Raw genomic sequence first — 17,743 nt, forward strand, 5'->3', positions numbered from 1 at the left:
GATGAGATGTATAAGAAGGGCAAGTGCTGGGAAAGAAGCACTTTTCTACAGATTAAAGAAGTTACCAGGACTATAATGCTTACTCCTTGGATTTATTCCCAGGGTTCTGAATTTCATCTTACAATGTAGCAGAGTAGTCTGCAAGAAAATCACTAGACTACTGGAAACAGAAAGATTTGACACAATGAAGGGAAAGTCTCCATTTTTGTCACTGAGGTCTCAGACAATAAAATTCGCCCATTGAAGAACATAGCATAGTGTTAGGGTGAATGATATGAAATTCCCAGAATACCCAAAATGGTCAAATATGAATAATTTTATACATAGTAAAACTTAAAAAGAAAGACAATTTTCTATTTCTGGTATAAACCAGAGATTCTACCAGTGCTTTGTTACATGATCTTGACCAAGTCAATTTAATTTTCTCTGAGCCTGTTTCCTCATCTGTGATAAGATAATGTTGCCTTCCCCCTCATAGGACATTTGGGAGGATCAAAACATATGATTGTGATGAATATCGAATTTATAAAGGGTCACTGCTTTGTAACGAAGTGTGAATTATTGCACTCAATCAGCCACAGTTAGCTGGTTGTATAGTCTAAGACATTTGAGTCTTCCCTGGTCAACCTTCAGCCTTTTATTTCTGTCTATGAATTATCTTGGGTTCTTCCCATCTCTCAATTCAGTATCCAATCAGTCACTAATTTTTTCCTAAATTTATCTCCTAAATAAATCCTTAATCCATTCTTTTTTTCCTTCATTCCCATAACACTGCCCAGTTCCAGGCCCTCATCATCTCTCTCTACCAGACTGTGGCAGTGGTCTCGAAAGCAGTCTCCCTGCTTCCTGTCTTCACTACACAATCCATATTCTGTGCTGTATACAAAATTTAAAACATGCATATAAATAACTTTGCTAAAAGCCTACATTTGCTTCCTAATAACCTAAAAAATGAAGTTCTAATCACTTGGTTTGACATAAAGGACCCGCATGACCTGATCCTTGCCAATTCAGCTCCATCTGCTGTCACTGTCTCCTTTTTACTTAGTTTTAGTAACAAATACCACATTACTTTGAGTTGTCCATACACATCATTTATTTCGTCCTTCTGTGTGTATGTTTGTGTCATTTCCTCTGTCTAGAATGTTCAGCCCACATTTCTGTTCCCACCAGACTAACTCTTACTCATCTTTTGGGACTCACTTTATGCACATCACATGGGAATCTTCCCTGAGTTCCTTGGTTGGGGTGGGCGTCTTTCCTCTCTGCTCTCATAGACCCTGACGACTGCATGTAACCCTGTGCTAATATCATGCTATATTTTAAATTTATATTTATAAATCTCTTCCCAACTAAGCAGCGCTCCTCAAAGGCAGAAGCTCTACCTTATTTATCTCTGTAGTCCAATATCTAGAATAATGTTTAGCATATAATAGCCACTCAATAAGCATTTGCCAAAAGTTTTCATGTGGGTTACAGGAGGCAGTTAGCAAGGGAGGGGACCAGAGTCAGTTCTGAGCATGACTTTGGAAGACATCTTCTGGGAGGACAGCAAAGGCTTTCTTATCTGACTACACAGTTGGTCTATGGCAGCCGTTCCCCAGGTGGAGCCCCATGGGCGGGCTTCTCTTGACACACAGGCCCCAGACCAACTGCTTCCCTCATCTTTCCTAAGAGGCAGAGGAAAGGAAGTGTAGAAGTGGGAAGCTGTCGAAAAAGGCTGAAGAGATGTAACACCTCTTAAGACAGCTCCCTGAGTAATTGGAATGTGGCTTCGTTTTCAACCTGGATACTTTTTTAGGAGATACTTTTAAGAATTTAAAGAGATTGGTGCCATGATCATTATACCAGACTATGTCTTAATGAAATGTGGGGGAAGACAGTCTAGATTGTTACAAAACTAATATGTCACCTGGTGTGTCCCAGAGCTCTTAAACATGTAGTAAAGCAATGACTCATGACCCTTTTATATTCCAAAAGAAGCTGCTGTTCCAGCCATGACAGTTCATAAAGGCTTTTACTTTTGATCTAGAAGGAAATACAGGTGAAGGCTAGTTTGGTGTCTGAGGGTGAATGGAAAGAGGATATGAAGTTTCATCATTGCCGCCTAATACCACTGCCTGCCTCTGTGGTTCCATTAGCCATGTCTTGAGAGACAAAGCAGTATGGTAGTCCCCCCTTATCGTCAGTTTCACTTTCCATGGTTTCAAGTTTTCCCCAGTCAGCTGTGGTCCAAAAATATTAAATGGAAAATTCCAGAACTAAGCAATTCATAAGTTTTCAATTTTGCACCATTCTGAGTAGTGTGATGAAATCTCATGCAGCCCTGCTCCTGACTCCCTTTGTCCAGTGTCCCCACGCTGTATACGCTGTATATGCTACCTCTGCCTGCCCACGAGTCACTTAGTAGCCATCTGGGTTATCACATCAGTTATCACACACAGAGAATCCACATTTGCATAACTTTCATTACAGTATATTGCTAAAAATGTACCATTTTGTTATTAATTATAGTTGTTAATCTCTTACTGTGCCTAATTTATAAACTGAACTTTATCATAGGTATGTATGTACAGGATAAAACAGTAATATATACCACATAATAAAATAGTACATACTGGATAATATAATAATAGGATTCAGTACTTTCCGCAGTTCCAAGCATCCAGTAGGGAGGGGGCTTGAAACCTATTTCCTGTGGGTAAGGGGGACTAATGTTTGAGTCTGAATGCTTTTGGATGGAAGCCAAGTCCTTCAGGTAATGTTTCAATTGCTTTGTCACTTAGCCAAAACCGTGTGACCTTAGTGTTGGAATTCACCTGAGTATTCTAGGAAGTGTAGGTCACCTTTTTCCTCCATGCCTATCGTTTTAGCTGAGAAAACGTTGAGGTGTCTCAGACAGAGATAATTGCAAGATACTGGAAGCATCGAGTTAGATCTCAGATTTTTTTAATAAGTATATTAAAAAGCATTATGTTGTAGGAAAATGCTAGACTCAGAATCAGACACAAATATATTTAAATATTAATGGAATTTATTAACCATGGAGTCTTAGACAAGTTACATAATCTCTTAGAGCCTCTGGCTACCCAAATGTAAAAAGTGGGTGGATGATAGCTATCCAGAAGGATGATTTATGGAGTAAATGAGGTCAAGTAGGTGAGAAGACCTAACATTGTAATTAGCACACAAAAGAATTACATTTATTTTTTTCTGTCATTATCATTGTTAGTGACCAAGCTCTTTAGTTTCTATTTCTGGTCCTGAAACAGCTAGGGTTTTTTTCCTCATTCTACTGTTTTAAAAGCTACAGTTCCAGCAAAATACTGTGGCTGTTTGAAACAGAGGGATGACTAAACCATCCAGAAGAAAAATAGGGAGGCCCCATGAGCAAGAACATGACAGAGGACTCAGCTGATTGACTGTAATTTAGAGCATCCATCATCATGGGTCCAGGGACAGACACTGAATTCTAAGCCTGGCTGGGGCTCTGATTCTTTACGAGGGGTTAAGGAATTTAATTTCTGATTAAGGGTCACTGTAATGCTGGGAATAGCTGGGTCATCTCTGCCAAGATCATTTATCATACACTATGGTTACACAGTACAAAAATTTTTTTTTAAAAAACAGTTTCTACAGAAGAAGGGACTGAACTTGGGGTCCACGATACATAGATAGCCTGTAAACTCCAAGGCATTGTGCACACAGTCTCGTAGATAATGGGAGTATCAATATTTTATGGAGAGGAGAAGCATAGCTTTTATTAGATTTCCAATGGAGTCTGTGACCAAAAAGAAGAGCCACTGCTACACAGTAAAAGACCTTATTTGTTATAGCTACAGAGACCATTTTTATGAATGTGTTTTTCCCAGAATTCTAAAATATGCACCCTGACGAAAACAGGATTGGAACCATGTATTGTTTCTATGAACTGTACTATCTTCTAATGGAGTTTTTACTACATTTGTTTCTCAACAGAATTCAAACAGACATTCCAAGTTTTATTTTGTATATGAAACATGGTTAAGTTTATAATGGTCTTCTAACCATAAACTTTCCCCATCACTCTCTCATATTTCCTAAATAAAATACTGTTTGGTTATCGCAAATGACAACTTCCTTTAGGATAGGGACCAAGTCTTGGAGTATTATCACACACAGTGGCCAGGTTGCCTAACATGCTTGAGTATGCACAACTTATAAATAAACTTATAAATAAAACTTGCTCAATACTGGAGAGTACTCTTAAGCAGAAGTGAAACAGCAGGCCGACCATTTCAAGCAAGACCTACCATTGGGTACAGCTGAGAGGCACAGAATACACCATAGCAGTGAGGTGGGTTTTGCTGGCAATTGATTGCTGAGTGTATTTGAAATGAAGAAGATGAACACTGTCACTATCACTAAAATTCAAACTGGTATTCAGAGATAGAAACGGTATATTTTTCCCTTGCCTTCCGATTGTGTGGCTGAATCTGTTCTATCATAGAGGAGTCCAGAAAGACCTAGAGGGACATACCCCCTCTACTAGGGGGCAGCCTATCACAAAGATGCCTGGTCAATCGCTTCAATTTCTCCAGAGGTAAAACCTACTCAACTGGTTAGGACTTGGTGGCATAGAAAATACTTCATTCCTACATCCCAGCCACTGACTTAGTTCTTGCTATTGCTTTCTATTTTCTTGAATTTAAACTTCTTTTTCCTATAATAATGCTAGCAAGAGAATGGGGAAGACCATGTAGAGCAGACATTCCCAGGAGTGCTGGGAGAGGAGACCGGGGAATGAACCATGAGGAGGGTCAACTGGAGAGCTCAGAGGGAGCTGGGCAAGAGCATGGTCAGGGCGCTGTGTGCACCACCCCACTCCCCTCAGCCACCCAGCAGATGTGTGCATGGGTCAAGAGCGCAGTCCGTGGGTTCCAACAAACGTGAATATGACCCTGGGCCCATCGCTCACTATCCATTCTGCGTTGGCAAACTATGGGCCTTCTCTGAGAGACCCCTTCCTCGTCTGTAAAGTGGACAGATGATACCCACATCACAGTGCAGTACTGTGAGTTCTAATGAGATAATGCATAAAAAGTCCATGGTGGGCCTTGAGTAAATGCTAGTTTAAGACTGGCTTGTTTTATTCTGCAGAATTTAATTTTCTGAGAAAAAAGTTATAGTTTTAATGTATAAATATACATAAAATATAATACATATTGGATTTTAAAAACATAAAAACTGAGGTTTTAGCCCTAACCAAACAATTTTAAGAATTTATGTTGAGGTCCATTTTATATTCCAATTCAATTTCTAGAACATATTATCATAAGCCATTGATTTTGCTAAGCACATATATGCATGATTTCTTTAGTTTCATAGCAGTCCTATGAGATAAGGTCCACTTGATGGAAGAGAATATTGAGGCTGAGAGATATAAATTTATCCACAGTAACATAGGCAGCAAGTGGCAGCAAGTTAATTATGTGGGATTAGAGATCCTGGCTATAGATAAGTGATAATGGGAGATATGACTTCTCCATGTAGGGATTGGAAGATACAGATAGTTGACTTCCAAAGAGCCAAGTTCGTTTCCATAGTGCAGAGCTGTTGCTGGGAAGTGGCTTCACAGCCAGAGACTTCATTTTCTAGAATCTATCAGCTCTAGGTGGGGCCATATGGTATATAAATCAATGGTATACGAGCAAAGCTCTGCCTCTTCCAGGCTGAGGTGGTAAAGCAGGTGACTGCCTCATGCTTTTATTCCCCCTCCATGACAATCTTAGAGGCTATGTCTTGAAGTTGACAGCTTCCTGAGGTGAAAATAGCCTGGGTGAGTACATTGGATGTACATCAGAAAGAGCATTAACAACACCCCTTGATGAATTGGCTTTGGAGAGAAAGGACAATGAGGAGTCGAAGGTACTTTTTAGGTTCTTGGATGGAGCATCTTGGGGGATAATGTCATCATTTTACTTGTAGTTGGAACCCTTGGCAAAGGAACCAGCTTGGGAGGAATTTCAGTTTCAGATTACCCATTCCTCAGGTGAACACTTGTCATATCTCTGTAGAGTGTTGAAAATTAAGCAAGATTTCATAGAATCTTAGAGTTAATATTATTCAACAGAAAATATTGGAAAGTACACTCTTAGATGGTTTGTGAGGGAAAATAGATTGTTTTTTCTTTTTCATGTTTATCAGGGAAGAGAGAAACTTTACTATTTGCACTGGATTGTGCCTTTACTTTTATATGATATATACTGCTACAATTTACTGTTTTCAACTCTCAATTAAAATGACAATAGTTATACAAATAAGTAATATCACTTTTTGCTTGGATAGCATTTTATTTATCATTATGTGAAACAGGTATTTTACAGTACAGAACGCTGAATTCTTGAGAGATCAGCGGATTTTATTTCAACATCCTGCAGCTCATTAGTGGTATAGCTAGAATATGATCTGGGGGATGAACACAAATGTAACAGAACTCAATGAGGAGTTTGAGTGCAGGACTTATGGGGGTAGGAAAGAAGGCTTTTACTTTGAATCTCAATTAGGATTGCCAGACTGATGTATTTATACATTATCACAAATGCTAAACTCTTAAGTGATAAGAACGCCTCCAGTATGCAGCTGTTTTAGTAATCTGAATACTTTAGTTAGACTTTCTGTATAGAACCTAACTCAAATAACGGTTTTCAAATAATTACTACAGCATAATACTTATAACATTAAAACAATATTCAATATTATTTTGTCTTTTGATGATCTAAAAAAGGCAAGTTTTTATTGAGCACATCTTGGTGACCATTATACAGATGAACTGCTATTGGAACTTTCTGGTACTAGGTAATAAACACTGCTGATGGTGGGGGAAAAGTATTTAGATGCTATCCCTTCCTGTTCTGTTATTTTCAGTGACCTCTCAGTGCATTTAAAATCTAAAGTGCTTAACTTGACCTTCAAGAATTTGTACAATCTGGCCCCTGACATTCTCATCTCATGTCACCCTCCATTTCAAACGCCACATAATTATGCATGTGTGTCCCATTCATGAGTAGATAAGGAGGAGCCCAAGTGTGTGACAGCTGCCTAACTGAAGGGAGATGTTTTAGGGTTTTCCTGACCGATCTCCGATCTCATATAATTCAAGGGTAATATCAGATACTGTATCTCCTAACAGTGATCCCAAATACTCAGGAATTTGCATGACTCTACACACTGAGTGAAAGGTTTGAATTATATCCCTGACCAATACTGGGAGGTTGAGGAAGAGAACACTGACAAGTGATGGGAAAAGTTGACATCTGAGCTGGCTAGAAAAATATGAGGACTTCGAGAATCATTAGTACAGTTAACAAACATGCATTTAAATGTTTAAAATATAAGGTCTGGAAAGAAAGGGAATGATGGTATGATTATATGACCATGTAGCCTAAGATGATTGGGGGGATGGCTTAGTAAATTGGCACGCCTACCAATGCTTTTTTTCCAAGAGGGTTGAGTTGTTATTTTCCACCTCCAATGAGAATAAACTAAAGAAGAGCATATTTTCATTGCAACCTGATAGATTTATATTATCTAACAGGAATAATTTCATGACAATGAACTTTGTTACCTATTAGAATTTATAACCAAAGGATAAATGGGTGGGTAGGTGGGTAGGTGGGCAGATGGAAAGGTGCATAGATGGAAGACAGGTGAATAAATAAATGGATGATCATTATTATTACTACAAATTTTGCAAACAGGGCCAATCCACATGTATCCCAGAGACCTTTAAGGCCTCTCAAAAGAACTCAGAACTAACTTTATTAAATAAAGAATTTATTTAGTTACCCTTTAAAACCTTTATTTTGTATATGTTCATCTGATAACTGATTTAAAAAAAAATAATTCCACGTCTGTATGTTTTTAACTTTAACCACTTCCATTTCCTTTTAGAAGGATATTTCATGATTCTAACTAAATAAATTTGCCTAATAACCTGTGGTATGTCGGGTCAGCTGTACCACCTAAATCTCCTTTCCCTTCCCAACCACTCTACTTCCATGTAGTAGATTAGAATTAAACCAAAACAATTCTGTGTAGGACACGTTCCAACTTTCTTGTTTAATCCACTTTTGAAGATTTAATCTGACAGCACTAACAGGTACATGCAGTGACAATTTAGAGATTTTACCGAGGGATTTGCTTCTTTCTCTCTGGCCGATGTATAAAAAGGCAAGGACATATGAAAAGCCTTTCTATTATCGTCCAGTTTGCTTTCTTTTAGATTTATTTTCTTGTTGAAAATGGAACATTTTGAGAATGAGATTTAGTGAATTACGATTCAGTTGAATATTTGTGCTTATGTCTGGAAACCAGATTTCATCCGAGCAGGATCACTGACTTTGGTTCTGTGTTCATGTCACTGTCAGGCCGGGCAGGGTCTGGAGATGGAAGGAGAGAAGAGAATCAGTCACTGTGGGGAGAGAGGATGACAGAGGGAAAGACAGGATAAGAGAGAAACCACTCTACAGAACAATGTCCTCCTGGAACAGGTTAAATTAATTTCGCTAGTGCTTGAAGTGTTCCCTAAGCCAGGTGGCATGTGTTTCCACCAGGGTGGGAGCTGGAAGCTCCAAATTCTATATACTCAGCCAAGTATAATAGAAGTAACCCAAGTATAATAAAATAGGTTTAATTTCTAATCATGCTGGAAGGACCAGCTGATTAAAGTTTGTAATAGACTTGTACATAGTAAGGGCTTAATCAATGCTGTATTTTCCTGCTACAGGACATACTTTTACTTCTTACTGTGAGTCTTTTAATCCCCACTTATCTTTTATGATAAAATCAGTAAATTACATTTCTTGAGGTCAAGCTTGGTTTTGTTATTTTTATAACTATAATCAAGAAAAGCTTGAGATTTTAGAAATGTGATTATTTTCTAATTTTGATGTTGTATTTTTGTTTCTAAAAGAAGAGAACTATGGTGATGCTGTAAGTGCTGAAACCAGACATTTAGTTACTCTTATGTAATTAGTTAGAATAACTGGTTTCTAGTTGTTTTATAAATCAGAACTGCCAGAAAAGCAAAAGAAATCTGTGTGAAGTAAGGCGTAATATACTTTAGATGTTATCTAGCTGTGATTTAAACTTTAGAAAACCTTTTATGATACATACCTAAAGAAACTAAGATATGTGGAGGGTAAGTAACTTGCCCCAGGATATGGTAAAGATGAGATTTGAACCAGTTCTGTCCTACAGAGTTTAAAGCTCCTCCTTTCTTTACAACCACACCTGCTTCCCACAAGTCTTGTTACTGTATTTAAAGCTTAATAGAAGTTTTTGTCTGCTTAAAATTCTTCCTAATTCCACCCAGCTCCTTCATTACATGAACACTGGCATAGCAAACATGAAGTCCTTTTTATGACAAACCTGTTTTGTGACCATCTTCTCTTTAACATTTTCTTCCATGTTACCAAAAGATTAAATATATCTTTTTCAAAAAAGTCATTACTATTTTTAGTTCTTAAAGGGCATAATTGCCTTCTAGCAATTTCCATTTTAGTGCACTAACATGAACTTCCATATATCAGATGAGATCAGGCACATTCAGGGTGGTGTGGCCATAGACTGAACTTCCATATATCAAATGTGAACTTCAAAGTGCTATCTATCTACATTAGGCTGCTGTGCAATTTAGCAGTAAGATGCACATTTCTCCCAATAGGCTTAGCTCACAATGTTCAGGTGCCCTTTTGTAAAGAGGCATTCTTGCTAAGTACAAAGATCCCCTGGATTATTTTTAAGTCACATAAAAGTGAAGATAAAGCATTCAGATCAAAGAGCGCACACCCACCAATTGTAAACAATTTGGTTAGAATTGCAAATAGGTACAGCAACCAGCAAACATTTGTTGAGTGACTACCATGTTCCAAGTATAGCTAGACACCGAACTCAACTTTTCATATTTCCTGATACTTAGCTTAATTAAATATCTCTCGTATCATAGGCAGTAGTCTAAAAATTGTAAATATCATTAAAAAATATATTGGAGGGACTGGCCTTCATCTTAACTGGTCTTAACATCTTTCTGTAAGACCCTGTATGACAAAGAATCTGAATTGAATTATAGTACCTATATTTAAAACTTAGAGGAAGAGCAGCTATGCAAAGCATCATGATCTTTTCTGACAGAAATACATTGAACATCATAATGAATAGATATTGCCCATCTAGAGTTGCTGTCAGTGTGCGCATTATGTCCAGGACAATTAAATTTGTCTGTTTTTTATTACTGAGACCAAATGTTTGGCCTGGGTTCTTGCAGAAAAGAAGTAATTCCATTATATGTGATTCACCTTTGAGTAACCCTCTAAGCTGATGAAGATTCAAACAGAAAATTTATATTTATTACAGAAATAATTATTTTAGCAAACATGTTTGGGTCTTACGTTTGTTGGGTAGCATAAAAAGATTTAAATGTGCAAATAATAGTCTTGGTGTTATGTGTACGTGCAGCCTAATTTTCCTAAAAATGTCTCTCAATTTAAAAAAAAAAACCAAAGCTTTTTGGCATGTATGTTTGTTTATTTGTTTTTAATAAGAGGTCACAATGAATTGTGATGAGTAACAAAAAGATATTCCAAAGACATGAAGGGCATGGACTCTGGAGTCAGGCAGAGGGTCTCTGAGGAGTGGTCTGCCAGTTACCACCTGTTAGACCTGGCACCAGTTATCCCTCACGCCTCATGGTAGATATAGAATCAATACAATAATAGCTCCCACTTTATAAGATTGTGTTGGACTAAGATAAGGAAGTTCCTGACATATTTTCTAAAACATTGTAAGTAGTACTTAACAAATTTACTTCTACTCGTTTTTATTTATAATGCGTTTGGGGCTAAATCAAGCTTTTCAGTGGGCCCTTCTTCACCTAAAAATGCAGCAGAGTCACAGCACACCCCTCACCCTGGGTCCCTGGCCTAATGCCTGTGCATTCAAATAGGTCCAGCCTGTGTAGTTTGGGGCTCCTTCTCCTTCCTTGATGATTCTATATTACACAAATCAGTATCAAAACTCAACATCAATGGAATGTAGATTGCAAGCATCAGGAAAAGTCATTCATTTCTTTTCATTGTAATTATTATAAACTTTCAGTGACTTTTTAAAAAATTGTTAAATAAACACTGGTGCTGTATCCATTTGTACCAGGCATTGCCCCGGGTACTATGAGAATCATCACGAACACCTTGTATGAAGTTGCTTAGCTTGGAGCCAAACAAACCTGATTAAAAATCTTGGGTCTTATCACTTGTTTGTTTAGTGACCTTGGAAGAGGAACCTAATCACTTCGGGTCTGTTTGTTAATCCACAAAATAGGGGGTCAGTAATACTTTCTGGGCTTGTTGAAAGAGTTTGCATAAAGCACTCAGCCTAGTGCCTGGCACATATGACATACTCAGTGAACAAGCATTGACTTCCCCTTGCTCTTGGTAATTACAGAGATAGAAACAGCCTGTCCCTCCAAATCTCATGCCCTATGAGAACATGAATCTAATATAGAAAGAAACACAATACCTCTTAGATTCTCTATAAATTTTGCAGCAAATCACAACCAGCAAAAGGTCAAATTGAGATTTGATCCCAGATCTTTGGGTTCCAAAGAAGACCATGCATTGTGTCCCCTTCCACGTATCTAGATACTGTTTCTTTCCTCCATACCCCCTTTCCTCATTCCCTCGCCTATCACAAAACTATCTGGCTCTAACTAGTCTGTTTCTTTTTTTGCATGTGTAGTAAAATACACATAACAAAATTTCCAATTTGGGCCATTTTAAAGTGTGCAATTTAGTAATATTTAGCACATTTTCAATGTTGTGCAACTATCACCATTACCTAGTTCCAGAACTTTTTGATCACCCTTTGTACCTGTGAAGCATCCACTCCCTTTGTCCTCTCCACTCTTCCCTGGCCACCTCGAATGTGCTTTGTGTATCAATGAAACATTCTACTTTGGATATTTTATATAAATAAAATCATACTATATGTGCTTTTTATACCTGTCTTCTTTCACTTAGCATAGTGTTTTCGAGGTTCGTTCATGTCATAGCATGTATTAGTTCTTCATTCCCTTTTATAGCTGAATGTTATTTCATGGTATGGGTATCCGACATTTGTTTATCCATCCATCAGTTGATAGAGAACAATTTGCTTTTAAGGGGCATTTTATTTAGAAAAAATTTTAAACTAAATTATTGGGCATACTGTCATAGGTTTGATTATACATATAATAAATGGAACCTAAAGTCTTTTGAAGAACTCTTTTGTCTATTTGTCTAAATCTAATGTCTAAGATGGCAGTTCTGGGTGCACAAGGAAGACGTTCTCAGTTCCGCAGCTTGGGAAGGAATCTGCCTCATCCCAGATCATCAAAACAATAACATTTTTTTCCCTTTAGAGCCCTTTTTTTTTTTTTTATATATTGGCAAGGGAAAAGTCACTTAATTTCACAAAAACACTTATTTTTCCCTCCCATGTTTGGTAGAGGATAGTTGACAAAAAATTCATGACCCAGTCCAGGAAAAATTACACTGTAGAAAATGACTTTAAATTTTTCATGGAGTTCTGGAGTCATGAATGAAGAATCATTTGATACAGTGGGGTTTTTTTTTTAAAGTTTATCAGATATAGTATCTTAAATTTGTTTTTCCTGTAAGGTCTTTGACCACGATTGCTTTTTTTCAAAGAATTTCTTTGAATTTTTAAAATGAACTCTCAGAAGACATGCCCACACCTCATTCACTTTAACACATTTGGTATGATTGTTTCTTCATTCATTTTCTCAAAGAGCTGCTAAGATATGAATGACTTTTACATTTTATACTTTGTTTGCTTTAGTCTTCCATGGTTTTTTTCATACTTTCCTAAACTTCCCAAATCTTTTCCACTTTTTAAGGGGGAAAAGTTTTCAATGATTATTTTTATTCAACAGTTGGATTAGTTTTGCTTTTCTGTCACATCTTTGGTGCATTCCTATATACATTTCCTGTACAGCTGTATTCTGTGTATGGGAAACATGACTTTCAATGAAACTAAAACTACAGATTAGCATAGCATTTTGTGAGTGTGTGTAAATTCTTTTATCCTTTATTACTGGCTGACTTGTTGTAGATGGAGAGATCAAAATGCAAAAAGAATGTAACTTGTATTGAGCTACACAATTAGAAATGATCCTGGGAATGGACTCTATGTGTCCTGGATCCCTATCCAGTGCGCTTTTCACTGGAAAATGGACAACTCGTGACGTTCATGACCTAGTTCATATTGGCTATTGTCCAATTTGGTGGTCAAAAACAGGACCGTCTATGGAAAACTACTATTGCTTGCTTTGTTACTAATTTAATACCAGAATTACTGGAATTCGCATGTACTTTCTGATCTGTTTGATAGAGCATTCTATTTCTTAATCATGATAAAGTTATAGAAAATAAAGCGTTTTGAAAACATATGATAATAACATTTGTTTTTTGGCCCCATAAAAGCCATTAGTGATTGGTGAATATAAGTATTTACTGTGAACCCAAAGCTAAATTGGAAGCATGAAAAAAACCAATTAAGAGACTCAAAAGTCAAGGAAAATTGAAAGAAAAAATGATAATTGTAACTGATATTTTGTCCCTGTAAGGAGATAAGGCAATTAGAAATGAGAAGGAAGAAAGTTTTTAACGATCAAAGTTAAAAATGACGGGAGGGAAGATGTTCCTAAATATTGTGGGTGAGTAGCTTTTAAATGTCAATAACTTTATTTTTCTATAAATCCCTCCTGTGGAGAGAAATGAAAAATAGTTTTTATGTGGGAGTTTTTCTTTTAAACAAACATTGACATTTTAAAGACCTAAATATTTTATATAAAATGACTATGAAAATACAAAATTAGACAGAACAGAGGCATTTTGGAGAATATATTTGAGTAGTACCCGAAAAGCCAAATAATGAATGACTCAGATAATCTGAGCAGTTTGGGCTGACTCACATGTTTTGAAGGAAAGTGTCATCAAATCGCTCATTCTGTCAATGTTTTCCCCTTTGTTCCACCTGGTAGTGCCAAACAATCCCTGAAAGTCAGTGACTTTTCCACTGTAATTTGTCAAGAAGTCTTTCCAAATCACCAGAAAAAAAAATTAAGTTTTGAATATATAGGCATTTGGCATGTTTGAATAATACTCATTAACATAAGAAACGTAAGTCACAGAGGTAACTATGGAACACGCTGGAAATGGGAATCTCAAACAGAGCCTTGACACGATAAGAATGGAAAAATCGAGACTGGATGTGTTTGTCCTGGATGGAAGAAAGGAGCCTCCTTACCCCAACACTGCCTGAATGATGCTTCCTGGAAGAGATTTTAAATCAATAATTATCTGGTACTTGTATTAGGAGTGGGGGACATACAAATGTAGGATCCTTGACCTCTGTCATAGAAAGGCTGATAGCCTATCAGGGAAACTGACACAGGAATTATTAAGTGGGACAGTTTGACATTTTATAATACATATAAGAGCAACACTTTGGGGAAACACAGGATAGTCAGTTTCTTACACCTTTAGGACTGAGACATCCTCTCTGGGGAGGTGACATTTGGCTAGGCCTTGAAGGATGAATTAAAATTCTAAATAGAAACAAAATAGGAAAAATGTTTCGACTAGAGGCAAGGATAAGGAAGAAAGTGATGCTAGATTTTGGGGTATCTTCAAAGAATGGCTAATAATTCAGTCTAGACACAGAATTGAAGAAATAGAAAAAGATGAGATGGGAATATGGGATACAAAGATGGGGCAGGCACTGTAGCTCTCTTGGTATGGTTTACATAATCAGTGTCAGAATTACCCATCCCAAGAATATGTCTAACCTGGAAATTGCTATTCTTCTAAATTTGTAATTTGGTTTCTTGGCAGGACCCATTTGGGTAGTGAATAACAACATTCTAAGAAAAGTTTGTGATCTTTTCTATACCATGCCCTGATCTGCTTTTCATTCTTTTATATTCTTATGTTGCTTATGGTACTAAGAACATACAGTGCCAAATCTCTGATAGACATCTGTTGAAAAATATAATAGTGAATCATATGCACATACATATATAAACATGTACTTCTGATTGAAGAAACTTTCACTGCTTTAGAACATTCAAGTTTAAGGGATGTGTTACAACTTAAAAAAATATGTTCATATGAACATTGCCAAGAACATTCAAATAGAAAATAGAATTCTTTGACCCTTCGTTGTTTTCCCACAGGATTGAAAAAACGTACAAGGAAGGCCTTTGGAATACGAAAGAAAGAAAAAGACACTGATTCTACGTAAGTACTTTAAGAGTTTGCCTCCTCAAAGAAGCTATTTGCAGAAAACATGCTGTTGTCATTTTCATGTTTAGAGTACACAGAGTTTTCTTGGATAAAGTGGAGCATTCTGTTTCTGGGTAAACTGTAGCTGTTCAGCATAAACAGTTCTTAGACTTATGCTACAAAGATAAAAACTTTTGATTGCATGTTCAGTTTTTCATCATCTTATTATTTTATAACCTGATAGCCAGACTTTCCAGAAGTCCTGGAAGGCAGGAAGTGTTATTGTAACTTCTGTGGAGACTACAAGTAGTCATTTCCACTTCTAGGGTTGCCCCGAGTAACTGAAAGGAAGATACCTGTTTAGGTAGATCAGGCCTAGCCAGAAACAGATATTAGTCTTGATAACATTCCAAAGCTTTTGCTTGAGATACCAAGATTTTGTACAAGCAAAACTGTAAATCAACCAACAGAATTCGCAGAAATGATAGGCTATTTGGCTGCAAATAAGAAACCAGTGCCAGAAACAACCCTGTGGATACTTTTACATGTTTAAATGATCACACCCAAGATAATCAGTTGCCCACAGACACTGAAAAACTCATCTTGAAAATGTCCAGTGATGCAATAGTTTTATTGCATTTATTTGACCATCGTAAGTTCTTCTTCAGAGTATTTAGCTCAGACACACAATCTCAGGTGCCTTTCTGAGCCAGGCAGGTAACTTACACGCGGGAAGTCAGATGGCCAGGATCTCAGGATTCCAGCCTAAGACCAGTGGAAGGAGAGCCCCACTACTCGCCTGCAGCTGGTGGGTGGCCATGGAAAACTGAAGAGCTCTTGGGTTTGCTGTATATTAGAATAATGAGGCATTAAACCCATCATTTGGCTAGAATCCATGACAGAAAGTTAGAAAATGGGAAAATCAATATTTGTTTGGGCACAGCTGAAAATAAAGAACATTATATTTATTTACCACCCTTAGTTTTTCTTTCTTTATATTTTTATCATGCATAAATTTTATCACAGGATAATGAGCATTGCCCTGTGTCCATGTCCTCTAAAACTTTATAATTCATGGGGTAAAATATCTCTCAGACAAACTGAAATATCTGTCATATAACAAAATGAGATAACATTTGAAATGACTAGTATGGTACAACCTCAGTTGTAGTACTTAGTAAATGCTCAGTAAATGGCACCAACTACTACTCTTAATAGGACTAATACTAATTAAGATGTGGTAAGTTCCTTACGAGCAATTAAAAATGGAATTCATGGGAATTTGAAGGTGGAAAGCTCACATTTGGACAGATCATCAGTGAAGTTTCAGGGAGGAGGGAGCTTTGAGTTTGACTTTCCTGATAAGAACCGGAATTTCATGCAAAAGCAACCACAACCAAAGCAGAGAGGTAGAAAAGCCAAATGGTATGTAGAGCAAAATAAATAGAGCAGCTTGCTTACCTGTCAGCTATCGGTAGAGGTGATAATTGGAGGCAAGTCTGGAAAGCAGATCAGAGCCAGATAGAAAGTGCCAGGGCTTCCTTCTGTAGGCAGCAACCTTGAAACCTCGAAGGTTTTTAAGCCAGAGTGTAAAGGATTGGGGAAAATAAAAGCTTTTTTTTTTTAATCTAGAGATGAAATATTAAGTCACCTGTTCTTGCATTTCCTTTGTGCTTTTTCTTTTAGTGAAAAAATTATCTCATGGAAATCACATTTACTCTAGTCTTGTTTTTCTAAACAATCGAATTAAGAATTTATTTTTTAAGGACAACATAATTACTATTCTTTCAAAAGAAGTTGCCATTCTCTAAACAACGCCCAGAACAAGTGTTGGTTCTTTCACGGGAGTCTGAAGACCGGCTCTGCTTCCAGCATTGCCAACATTCCCACAGCCTTGCGAGTACACTCTTCCTTACTTGGCCTCAGTTTACACTAGATAAAACCTATTTTCCCATCAGAGCCAGACACTGTACCAGTCGGTCTGTCAGCAACATCTTCTGTCACCTACAATGTGCCATGGGTTGTGTGGGACATCATTAGACACATCTCAGGAGAACAGTAGCAGAAACCAAATCTATTTTTCTTTGAAAACAGTGTCTGTAACTGACCATATAATCTCTAGTGTGTGAAGAAAATTAAAAACAAAAAAATGTTCCCTTAAAAAGAGAAAAGAGGTCAAACAGCCTCCCCAGAGCAGGGCAAGCTAATTTGTATGAGGCCAAAGTGCTGCTCTTCCATTACCATTTCTAAAGGTATGAAAATAAGGAATTTTTCCTCATGGCTTTGGGTAGATGCCCAATCTCTCTCTGAAGTATTCTAATGAGACATTTGCTGTAGAATCCCAAGCGTGCCTCTGACTTATCATGAGAGCACCCCAGAACTCTTACATGATAGCAAGTGAGCTATAAATTGGTTCCACT

At 37.2% G+C, this 17,743-nt stretch overlaps 1 protein-coding gene across 1 annotated transcript in view; it reads left to right on the plus strand.

Annotated features, from left to right (window-relative positions):
* The window catches only part of SGIP1 (SH3GL interacting endocytic adaptor 1), a 197,708-nt gene that overhangs the window by 64,208 nt on the left and 115,757 nt on the right, over positions 1–17,743 (plus strand). The window contains exon 2 of the mRNA XM_054574374.1: positions 15,275–15,338. Coding sequence (XP_054430349.1) covers positions 15,275–15,338 — 64 coding nt within the window. The remainder of the gene's footprint in view (positions 1–15,274; positions 15,339–17,743) is intronic.

This window comes from Pteronotus mesoamericanus, unplaced genomic scaffold (genome assembly GCF_021234165.1).
Source record: "Pteronotus mesoamericanus isolate MK-2021 breed Mesoamerican mustached bat unplaced genomic scaffold, CSHL_Meso_final contig_105, whole genome shotgun sequence".
NCBI classification, from domain to species: Eukaryota; Metazoa; Chordata; class Mammalia; order Chiroptera; family Mormoopidae; genus Pteronotus; species Pteronotus mesoamericanus.